The sequence below is a fragment of the Trichosurus vulpecula genome, chromosome 4, assembly GCF_011100635.1.
Source record: "Trichosurus vulpecula isolate mTriVul1 chromosome 4, mTriVul1.pri, whole genome shotgun sequence".
Lineage (NCBI taxonomy): Eukaryota > Metazoa > Chordata > Mammalia > Diprotodontia > Phalangeridae > Trichosurus > Trichosurus vulpecula.
In genome coordinates, this window is record NC_050576.1 from 35,766,798 (window position 1) to 35,778,928 (window position 12,131).

Here is a 12,131-nt window from a genome sequence, read left to right on the forward strand (position 1 = left end):
GATGATGCAGGACTGAGTGTCACTGGTCTGAGGAGATGGAGCTTTCCCATTTCCTGGTGGGAATCTTGGACAATTGCACTTTTTAACTAAAGGTAACATAACAGCAAAAATTACCAATAAAAATTTAGAAGAAAAAAAAATGACCTTTTCACAAGTGCCAATGACTTCAGGGAGATTTCCCCCAAGGACATTTTCAGAGAAAGTCTCTGTCCAAGAACTCTCCCTGAAGTCACTGGCACTTGTGAAAAGGTCATTTTTTTTTCTTCTAAATTTTTATTGGTAATTTTTGCTGTTATGTTACCTTTAGTTAAAAAATGCATCCCTTGGTGGTACAGTAGATAAGAGTATTGGGCCTGGAGTCCAGAGGTCCTGAGTTTAAATCCAACCTCAGACAGTTAGTAGCTGTGTGACCCTGGGCAAGTCACTTAACTCTGATACCCCCCCTGAAAAACAAATGAACAAAAAACCCAACACATCCCTCCCCTGCCCATTGAGACACCCCTTGTAACAAAGCAAAGGGAAGGAAAGCATTCAGCTAAACTAACCAGTGCCACACTCACAGTCCCTTCCCCCCAAGGATCGAGGAACAGGAAGGCCCAGGGCTGCATGCTTTTTGCAGGGTGCTTCCTCTGCAGTGGCGTCTTAGCTGATGCTCTTGCTAGGGTACAGTGGGGCTGGAGGAGCACATCAGGCCACTCAGTGACTGCACTGCCTCCTCCTGGACTGTGCCAAGCAGGCCACATTCCTGCTGGCCAGGAGCTGCTCCACTACTAGCTATCAGCTGGATTGGGAGGCTTGTCAGGAGCTGGCCCTTCTCAGGACGTGGCATCTCTGCTGGTCTCCTGGGTTCACTCTTCAGAGGACACCTCTGGGACTTTTCCGCATTTGTCCACTAGCTGAACTGTGGCCTACTGTGCATTCATTCAGGGTGAGCACTACTGTGCCCTTTTCAACTGGAATGCTACAAAACTCTTTCAGCTAGGGCAATGACCCCTAGCTTAGGACAGGCAGAAACCTCTTCCCTTGGACTTCCTCAGAGCCCCAGCTCCAGGCGGAAGGGGAAAGGTGTATCTTGCCTCCAGACCAAATTTTCTTGACTCAAAAGTCCCTCAGTGACACGAAACCATTCAACACTGTCCTGGGGTTTCAAATCCAATGCTCCTGAGCAATCCTAGGGTAAGTTCACTGTATTGCAGGCTTCTTCACATGCAGCTGAAGGATTCCAGCTTTCCATCCTTTCTAAGGTGGGTAATAGCTGTTTTCCATCTGAAGACTCTCTCTGTTACCTTACACTATCTTGTCTTTTAGGCACTACAGCTTTTGCTCAGCTCTCACTGGTGTATCCCCTTATATCCTTCAAAAAACAAAAACAAAACAGGGAAAAAATTCCCCCCCTCAAGTTACCTAGAACTGAATACAACCCCAGAGATAGAGACTGAAAAGGGCTGAGGACAGAGGCATTCTCACCAGCCATGTTCTAGGCTCCGGGCTTGCTCTAACTTTCTTGAAGACAGCTATCATGTTCCCCTGAGTTACCTAGAACTAAATACAACCCCAGAGAATGAGACTCACCAGCCATGTTCTAGGCTCTGGGTTTGTTCCAACGTTCTTGAAGACAGCTATCATGTTCCCTTGAGTTATCACCTTGCTGCTCTCATATTTGAGGACTTTGATGAATATTTGGGTGTCCCCTCAATCTGGCTTCTTAGCTGATCTACCGCCACCAGACTTGTATCTTTGTTCCTCCCCCTTTGCCAGGCACACCCACAAATCTCATTAAGTGCTGAAATTCCCTTGCCTGACCATTCCCTCCTGTCCTTTTTGCTCCCCATGTTTATCCCTTAATCACGATTCTGGGAGCTGTTGTCTACAGACCTCCAGGACACTCTCAAAAGAGTTCAGTGCCTGGCTCAAAGTCTTTCCTCACCAACTTTAACATATATAGTGATACTTCCTAAAGTACCCTAACCTTTCAGTTCCTCAGTTTAATCATTTCACCACCACCACAGCTACACACAGAGGTGGTCAGTCAGGCAATAAGCATTTATTAAGCGCTTATTGTGTGCCAGGCACCGTGCTAAGAACTGGGGATACAAAGAAAGGCAAAAGACAGTCTCTGCTCTTGAGGGGCTCCCACTCTAATGGGGAAGACAATATGCAAACAAGATATGCACAGAATAGACTGGAGATGCTCAACTGAGGAAAGACTGGGTAACTGATCAGCACAACGATCAGCCATGACTCCAGAGGGTCCAACGTGCTACTCATCGCCCAACTGGAAGGCAAACAACTCAAGCTGCAGGATGGGACATATTTGATGAGACGATGTAGAACATTGTTTTGCTTGACTGTACAGGTCTGTTATAAGGGTTTAAGGGTTTTATTTTTTTCTTTATTTATTAAGGAGGGGCTGGATGGGTGGGAGGAAGGGGAGGATTTTTGCTGAATAAAAAAAATTTATTAAAAAAAAGGAAAAAAAAAACCTCTTAGCTGTGGGATACCTCAGTGTACTCTTTCTAACCCCAAATCCAATCCATTTACATGCCCTCTATCTGGAATTAGACAAATATAATAAAAAGATAAACAAGAAAGAATTTAAGGACTTGCATAGAACTTTAGAATGGGAAGAGAAAGAAGCATATTTTTCAGCTGTACATGGCACCTTTACAAAAACTTTAGATGGCCCATAAAAACCTCACAGATGCAGAAAAACAGAAATACTAAGCGTGTTGTTTACCGACCACAATACAATAAAATTTATATTCAGTAAGGGGCCTCTGAAGAAAGAATAATAATTTAACTGAAGCCTAAATAACTTAATCCTAAAGAATTGGTGTGTCCAAGAACAAATCATAGGTACAAAAAACATTTCATCAATGAAAATGACAACCATCAGACATATACCATAATGTATGGGATGCAACTAAAGAAATTCTTAGGGAAAAATTTATATTTTTCAATCCTTTCATCGATAAGAGAGAGAAAGAACAAACCAATGATTTTGAACATACAGCAAAAAAACACAACTAGAAAAGCACAAATCAAAAACCTCCAACTAAACACCAAAATAGAAACTCTGAAAAATCAAAGAAAATAGTAACAAAGTTAAAAAAAAATGCTTCATCGAACAGATAAACCTAGAAATAGTTTTTCTTGGGGAAAATGAGTAAAACAGCTAGTTTAATTTTTAAAAAGGCTGGAAAATAAAATTGTTCATATCAAAAATAAAAAAAAAGAATTCACAACAATTGAAGAAAATTATGAAGGAAACTATCACAAGCTATTTTGCTCAACTATGACAGCATGCCAACAAAATGGTTAACTCAGACGAAATGCACGAATGTTTGCGAAAAATACAATATACCCAGATTAACAGAAGAAATAGATTATTTAAATAACTAAAGCAGAAAAAGACATTTCACAAGCTATTAGTGAATTCCTAAAGAAAAACTTCTAGAACTATCAAATATTTAAAGAACAATAAATTTTAACATTACCTAAACTGTTTGCCAAAATAGGAAAATTAGGAAATCTTCCAAGCACTTTGTATGATACAAATATGATTCTGATACCTAAATCAGGGAGAGACAAAGCAGAGAAAGAAAACCGTAGACCAATATCTGTAATGAACACTGATGTGAAAAATTTAAATGAAATATTAGCAAAGAGGCAAAAATATCATATTAAAAAGATTATATATAAATCTTTACTAAATCATTTCTTACTGAATCTTTACTGAAAATGCAAAGGAAATGCAATAAAAGGAAAATCTATCATAAATAAAATAGATCATGTTAATAAGAAAAATAACAAAAACCATATCATGTACATAGATGCTGAAAAGATTTTGACAAAATCCCATACCTATTTCTGTTAAAAACACCAGAAAGCATAGGAATAAATGGATTTTTCTTTAACTGGGTAAGTAGCATATATCTAAAACCAAGAGTAAACATACGTAATAGAAAAAGATTAAAGACTTTCCATGAAGAATAAGGGTGGAGCAAGGATGGATGCTCATTACTATCACTACAATTGAATACAGTGCTAGAAATGCTCACTCTAGCAATAAGAAAAAGAAGCCAAAGGAATAAACACAGGCAAAGTAGAAAAGGAACAATCGCTTTTCTACAGATGATATGATGGTGTACGTAGAAAAGCCTAAAGAGTCAATTAGAAAGTAACTGAAACAACTAATATGTTCATCGCATTTGCAGAATATAAAACAAACCCTCATAAATCACTAGCATTTCTGTCTATTACCAAAACCCTAATAGGAAGAGATAGAAATTCCATTAAAAATAATGACAGAAATAAAATACTTGGGACTGTATCTACCAAGACACACATGAGAACTACATGAATATAAATACAAAATAATCTCTGTGGAAATAAAGACAGATCAAAATAATTGGAAAAATATTAATTGCTAATGATTAGGTCAGGCCAATATAATAAAATTACTACATAAGCTGGTTTACTTACTTGGTGTCAAGCCAATCAAGGTACTAAAGCACTATTTTGTAGAGCTAGAAAAATAATAATGAAATTCATTGGAGGAACAAAAGGTGAAGAATCTCGTGGGAAAGAAGAGGGCCCTGTGGTGCTAGAGCTTGTAAAGCATTAGTCATCAAAATGATTAGGTCCTAGTTAAAAAAAGAGTGGTTTATCAGCGGGAGATCACAGAACACATGGAAGCATTTACTATTTAATAAGAGCAGTTGGGAACACTGGCAGAAACTAGATAGAGACTGACATGTCTCATCATCTGCCAAGAAAAGCTCCAAGTGCACGTATTAGATATGAAGGGAGACATTATAAACAAATTAGAGAAGCAAGGCAGAAATCAAGTGCCCTTCGTATCTATGGATAAGACGAGAGTTCATGACCAAAACAGGGAAAGAAAGTATCACAAAAGAAAAAAATGGACAATTTTTGATTACATGAAATTTAAAAGATTTTGTATAAACAAAACCAATATAATTAAAATTAGAAGGGAAATAGTTAACTGGGAAAATATCCTTGCAGCAAGTTCCTCTGAGAAGGGTCTCATTTCCAAGACGTCGATGATAGGGAAATTGAAAAACGCAAAGGAAAGCAACTCTGAAGTACCACCTGTATCAGTCACATCACAGAGGCCTATGACTAATGCTGGAGGGGCTGCAGGAAAACAGATGATCTAATGCACTATTAGAAGAGGCGTGAACTGTCTTGCCCATTCTGGAAAGCAACTTGGAACAAGGCACCAAAAGTCACATGACTCTGTGTCATCCGTCTATTGGGAAATGGCTAGAGAAATTGTGGTATATGAATTAATGAAATACATAAATGACAAAATAGATGGCTTTGGAGAAACCTGGGAAAGCCCGTGTAAACTAATGCAGAGTCAAGTGAGAATCATGAGAACAAATCACACAGTAACAACATGACAAGGAAAAGAACTTTGAAAGATCTGAGAACGCTGATCAATGCAGTGAGTGAGCATGGCTCCAGAGGTCTGATGATAGAGCACGTTCCCCCAGCTCTGGACAGAGAGGTGGTGCACTCAAGATGCAGAAGAAAACACACATTTTTGGACATGGCCAGTGTGGGATTTTGTTCTGTTTGACTGTGGACATTTGTTACAAGGGCTTTGTTCTTTGTGCAAGGGGCAAGGATGGATACAAATAGGGAAGTAAAAATTAAAAAGGGGGAAAAGGGGGAAAAACATTCATTGAGGAATGTTTTTTAAAAACCAGAAAAGGGAGAGTTGTAGTGAAACTGCAGATCTCCAGTATGCACAACTTAAACCTGTAGGTTTCTGGCTTTGGAACCTACAGATTTAAGTTGTACATAACAGAGATCTGCAGTTTCATCTACAATTCTCTGTTCCATTACATATATGGAAATATCTATTTTGTGTGAAGATTACTGAGTTAAAAATAAAAGTGTTTTTAAAAGATATTAATTAAAATATTAAACAAATGAGAAAGATGAATTCTGTTTTGAGCACGCTGAGTTTGAGTTGTCTACATGGTATTTATTGCTAACTGTCCAAAGGGTAGTTGGTGATATGGGACCAGAGCTCAGCAGAGAGACCAGGGCTGGATAGATAGGTCTCGAGTCATCTGCATAGAGATGATCATTAAACCCACAGAAGCTCATACGTGTAAGAGGGTACAGAGAGAAGAGAAGTGGGCCCTGAACAGAGCCTTGAGGGACACCCAAAGTTACAGAGTGACCTGGATGAAGATCCGGCAAAGGAGACTGAGGAGGAGCAAGTGGTCAGGCAGGTGGGAGGAGAAGCAGGAGAGAGCAGTGTCACCGAATCCTAGAGGAGAGGACATCCAGGAGGAAAGGCTGCACGTGGGCTGACATGGCAACTAAACCTGTGGGAGCTGAGATCAGTAGCAAGGGAGGCAGAGGGCCCAGACCAGACTCTTGGGTGCAAATCCACAGGACATGACCTGGATGAAGATCCAGACAGGAGGGCACAGGGTCAGGTCATCACAGCAAACAGAGGAGAAAGTGTTTGGGAGGTGAGGGTGATCTACAGTGTCAAAGGCTGCCGAGGTTGAGAAGGCTGAGGATCCAGAAGAGGCCGTCAGATCTGGTGACTTTGGGGAGGGTGGTTTTGATTGAATGATGAGGTCCTCAGTGGGGAGGCTGGGGCAGAGATGAGGATGCTTGGAATGGCTGCTATGGAAGGACTGCTTGGGTCCACTGACCAGGGCAGGGTAGGGGAGTGGATGGCGCTGTCCCACCTCCACTCTGACATAGGCTTCTCCTCTTTCCCTGGGCTGCTCCCAGCTGATGTATGTCAGAAGCTGCGATGATGCTGCAGGGGTGTGCCCTCCTCCTCCTCTGCCCCCTGCCACCCTTCTGGTAGGTTCTTGCAAAATCCTATTGCTTCCCAATCGAGCTCCTGGGATGGGCTTGGGTTTAGTTAGTCTCCTTCCACTGGGGCCTCTTGCTTGCTTATTTGGTATCTGTTTTATTTTTACTTTTTCTGTGATTATGCTTAACTTCCAGCAGAGTGTATGCTCTTTGAAGGCAGAAACTGCCCCCAGAACTTACCACACAGTAGGCACTTAACATGCTTATTGAAGATCCATCCTCCTTCAGCCCCCAAGTACAGGCACACCTTCCTTTGTGGGATCCAGAACGGTAGAACCTTCCAGATGTGGCCTTCGAGAAGCCAGGAAGACGTGTAGGCCACAGCGGTCCTGGAGGGAGCTGAGATACTCCCTGGTTTCCAGGGCGACTTGCAGACCCTCCCTCTGCTGCTGTCTCTCAGTAACCTGTCTGCTCTGAGATTCCCTGGATCCAAATCTAGCTCCCAGTGCAGATCCTGAGGGCTGTCCTCCTCCCTCCTTTCCCAAAGAATCCTTACCCGGATCTCCCGACTCTCCCGATAGGCATCCTTGTCCTCCATCTTCTCATAGAGCAGGACTCTGCCCAGCCCTGCAGAACACGCAAAGCCCTTCGAGTAGGGTGCAATGGCAGATACCTGGGGCATCAAGTTCTGGCTCTCACTCTTCTCCACAAAGACATACTCACTGGACATGTCAGGAGAGCTCGGTGCCGGGAATTCAATGAGGCTGCGAAAGGAAAACACCAGATTACAGGAAAAGCCTCATGGGGCTGAGCTTACTGGTGGCAAGAAAGAAGGACCCCAGCTGTCCCCGCTGAGGTTAGGCCAGATAGAGATGGAGTTTCAGAAACCCAAGCCCTGAAGTACCAGGGACCCAGCACCAAATACTTGCACTCTCCCAGGACATAAGGCATCAGGATGCTTAGAAGAAAAGAGAGGCAGGGGGTCAACCCATCATCTTGTCCCTCGGGCATCACCCAAGGCCCTCTTGGTCTCTGCTAGGGAAATCAGAAGAGTCTGGGTCTCTTGCTCCAAGTGAGAGGCTAGGGTGAGAGGGGAAGTAGAAGGGCAAACGTCCCTGTTGTGGGAACTGGCTGGGGCTCAAGAGAGAGGTGGGTCAGTGTGGGAAGGTGAATAAGCTGTTTGGTGTCTCCACCAAGAGAACAAGAAGAAAATGCTAACAACACAATTGGAGGCACGGCCCCTGGCAGGAGGAGAGGCCCATCTCCTGCGTAGGACAGGCAGTCTTGGTGGGAGGCCTGTGTGTGCCTGTGAGCTGATTCCATCCCTACGACTTTGGGAAGGAGAGTTCTCCACACAAGGAACTTTAATAACCCAACTGTCTGGGGAATGACAACATCAGGTATCGGATTTTCTCTCTGCATTTACACGTGAAGAGCTACGTGCTTGTTATAAGAATGTTTACTGTAATAGGTCTGCGTCCTTTGGATTTGACTGGAAGCTTTTTTCGGGTAGGTCTTAGATCTGACTTGCTATCTTCATTCAGGCCCAATCTGGGTATCCCTCAGGGCTCCGTCCCGGACCTCCTCAGCTCCCACGATCTCAATGGCCGTCTCTATGCTAATGATACTCAGATGGACTCATCCAGCCCTAATTCCTCTCCAGTCTCCTGTTTCAAGCCACTTATCTCAAAATGCATGTCCCACAGATAGCTTGAACTCAGCATGCTCAAAACTGAACTCATTCCACTGCCCCCAAATCTTTCCCCCCTTTAAACTTCCCTGTTAATGTCACGGCCCCATCCTCCTCCTAGTCACCCAAGTTCATAACCTAGCTGCCGTCCTTGATGCCTCACCCCCATCCCCCCCTCCAATCTGTTGCCAAGTCTGTCAATTTTACCTTCGAACATTTCTCACCCACCCTCTTCTCTCCTCTGAAGTTGCCACCACCTTGTTGCAGGCCCTTATCACCTCACACCTGGGTTTTTGCAATAGCCTGCTAGTTGGGCTCTCTGATGTATCTCTCCCCACTCCAGTCCATTCTCCGTTCAGCTGTCAAAAGGATCTTCCTAAAGTCCACGTTTTACCGTGTCACCCCCTTTATCTACCTTCCCCCAATCCCCTCTGGTCATCTCCAGTGGCTCCTTATCACCTCCAGGATCGAATATAAAATTGTCTCTTTAGCATTCAGAACTCTTCACAAGCTGGCCCTGTCTTGCCTTTCTTGCCTCTCTCCCCAGCCATGTCCTCTGATCCAGTGACACTGGCCTCCTTGTTCCTCACAGAAGACACACATCTCCAGACTGGCCATCGTTGCGGGCTCTTCCCTGTGCCTTGAGTTCTCTCCCTCTTCATCTCTGCCTATTGGCTTCCTTCAGATCCCAGCTCAAATCTCATCTTGCTTTTCCCGGGCTCCCTTAATGTTGGTGCCTTCTCTCTGTCGATCACATACAATTTCTGATTTGTCTCGTTCACCTGTGGCTGTTGGCATGTTGTTTCCTCCATTATGAGAACAGGACTTGCCTTTTTTTTTTTTTTTTTAGCATTTAAATTATTTTTATTAGCGAGACTTTAAAAATGGGGGGTGGGTTGCAGAATTGGCAGGCCCACTGCTCCTACTGATAATAAAGCTCCAGGTTCATTCCATCATGGATCTCACAGTCACCCAGGGAAACATGGTCCTTGAAGATTGTGTACCATTTCTTCAGAACAATCTTGTTCCAACGGGTGCCCGTCTGAGCCGCAATCAGTTTCTTCAGGTCTCCTATTGTGTCATCCGTGTTGCACTTCACACGGACCTTCTTCCCCAGCCGGTCGTTACATACAACCTCGATCATGGCTCTCCCTGCCTCCAGACGTAGCCCCTTCCTCACTTTGCACGACAGCGCCGCCCGCACTTTACGGCCACCGGAAATTGGACTTGTCTTTCTCTGGATCCCCAGTGTCCACCACAGAGCTGACACTTAGTAAGTGCTTATGGGCTATTTTTTAAACCACACGTACATGATAGGGAGGATGACGGCAATAGCTTCTGCTTTTAATAGAATCTTTATCCACATTCCTTGGCCAGAGCTTAAGCCACCATTACTCAACAGAGCGTTAAACAACAACTATGCTAACTGAAGGGGAGGGACAGCCTCCTCCAGGGGAGGAGCCCCTTGCCCTTGCCTGCCGAGTATGACGAGGAGAGGAGAATAAAGACTGAATAAACACCTTCCCCCAGTCTTTGCTGGGGAAATACCAAATTGTGTTCTGAAGGGCTGTCCTGGGGAAGAGGCCTCAGCTGGTCCCACCTGGCTTACAAGGCGGAAATGGCAAAGAGGCAGATCTAGGCTGGGGGCAAGAAAAGACTTCCTGCCCATCGATTGTGGCCACTTGGGGAGGGAGTGAGCTCCTGCTCCACGGAGGGCTGCATGTATATGTGGGTCAAGCACTTGTAAAGTATGTGGCTGTAGAGATTTCTTGACAATAGGGGTCCTTAACCTGGGGTCTGTGAACTGCTGTTTCAACAGAAGTGGTTTCCTCTGTAATCCTTGTGTTTAATTTTATCCATTTACAAAAATGATTCTGAGATGGGGTCCACGGGCTTCATTAGACTGCCCAAAGGACACACACACACACACACACACACACGTGCGCGTGCACCCCCTTCCCCCCCGCCAAGACTATCCCTCTCTCAAGTCTGGGTATTTCCAACAGATTTCCAAGGAATGTCCATAGGATGTTCTCCATCCTCCTCCCTTCCTGGTTTCTATGGCTTCAAGTCCCTGCTAATATCCTATCACCTTCTACAGGAAGCCTTTCCTGACCTCCCTTAATGCTCATACCTTCCCTCTGTTCATTACTTCCTATGTGTCCTCTATAATGCTTGTTCATACAGTTATTTGCATGTTGTCTCCCTTGCTTGATTATGAACTCTGAGAATGGAGACTGTCTTTTTCTTTGTATCCTCCACACTTAGCCTGGTGTCTGGCACATCATGGCAAACATAAACAAATGTTCGCTGACTGCCTGGCATGTTAAGCAGCCCTGCTTTGGGGTCTGGTTTGGACTAGAGGCTCCAGGGGCCCATATACTGTAATATTCTCGGGAAGCCCAAAACAAAGCACGGCCAGGTGCTTGTTGGTTTCAGCAGAGCCCTAGACCAGTATTCACAGAGATGAGATTCCACAGGATGAAGAGATCGTTCTTCAATCCAGGGGAAAAAGAAATGGACTCCCTGTTAGACGCAGTGGCCAGGAGCCCTTTGGCCAGTTACCTGCCCTCTCTGAACCTCAGTTTCTTCATCTGTCTAATGGTGGCTGCGGCAGGGATTGGAGCAAATCCAGTGAGATGGTGGGTACTAGGCAAGCCTTGGGGTACAATTAATGTCAGCCATCTAACCCTTTTTAAGGAGGTTATTTTTGTTTTCTGATGTTTGGCTTAGAATTTCCTGATGACTGGTTCTGATGCAGAGAGAATCAGACTGCTGCAGGGGGTGGGCTCTCCATCCTGGGAGGTCTTCCAGCAGAGGCTGGCCTGGATCATTGTTTGTCAGGTGGGGACTCCTTCTGTGGAAGGGTCTGAGTGGATGCTGCTGAGCTTGATTCTGTGCCTCCCTACTGGACAGCTCTCCTTAGAATTCTAACGTCACTGCACTAATGCCAACCTTTGCCTGCACCCCCCATCTTCAGAATCCCTTATAGCCTTCCCTGATATCCCCAATGATTAACTCTCTCTCCTTCTTCCATGTTCACTGTATGTCAGGTACTGATTCAGAGGCAGTCTGGTGGGGTGGGCAGGGAGCTGACCTTTAGAGGCCTCAGGTAGACCTCTGACACATCCTGGTTGGGTGACCCCTTCTCAGGACCCCAGGCAACATTCCATGCCTCTGAAGCAAGGGCCAATCTGCCACTGCAGGGGGAGGAGTTTCCTCTCAGAGCATGTCGGACCCTTCATTGATCACTGGACTGGCCCCAAACTAGTATCTAAGAGTGTAAGCTCCCTGAGGGCACGGACTCTTTCTGTCATTGTGACTCAAGTGCCCAGCAAGAGGGCACTTCATAAATGTGCCAGTCCCCCCCAGCTCTAGCTATGATTCCCCCAATCCTCTGACATTAGGAAAACTTGGGAGATTCCATGAGGGGACAGATAAATTTTGAATTTAAACATATTAGGCAACACAGCCCAGGGAATAGGTCTGTTCCCTGACTTCACAGAAAGGCTCATGGTGCTGCTGGTACCCACGAGGCTGTCTAAGGTCTGGGCAGCCTGCAAGGGTGGGAGGGAGGCCAGGTTGGCTGGCTGCACACAGCCTCTGCCATACTTGTTGAACTCCC

The 12,131-nt window shown here is 44.8% G+C and overlaps 2 protein-coding genes across 2 annotated transcripts in view; both read right to left on the bottom strand.

The window, feature by feature from the left end:
* The window catches only part of CFAP57 (cilia and flagella associated protein 57), a 58,904-nt gene that overhangs the window by 37,138 nt on the left and 9,635 nt on the right, over positions 1-12,131 (bottom strand). The window contains exon 5 of the mRNA XM_036757353.1: positions 7,373-7,580. Within this exon, the coding sequence (XP_036613248.1) occupies positions 7,373-7,580 (208 nt within the window). The remainder of the gene's footprint in view (positions 1-7,372; positions 7,581-12,131) is intronic.
* LOC118848466 (ubiquitin-like protein 5) lies at positions 9,331-9,657 on the bottom strand. The gene has a single exon (XM_036757354.1). It carries the CDS (start codon positions 9,648-9,650, stop codon positions 9,429-9,431), a length of 222 nt encoding a protein of 73 aa, XP_036613249.1. The 5' UTR covers positions 9,651-9,657; the 3' UTR covers positions 9,331-9,428.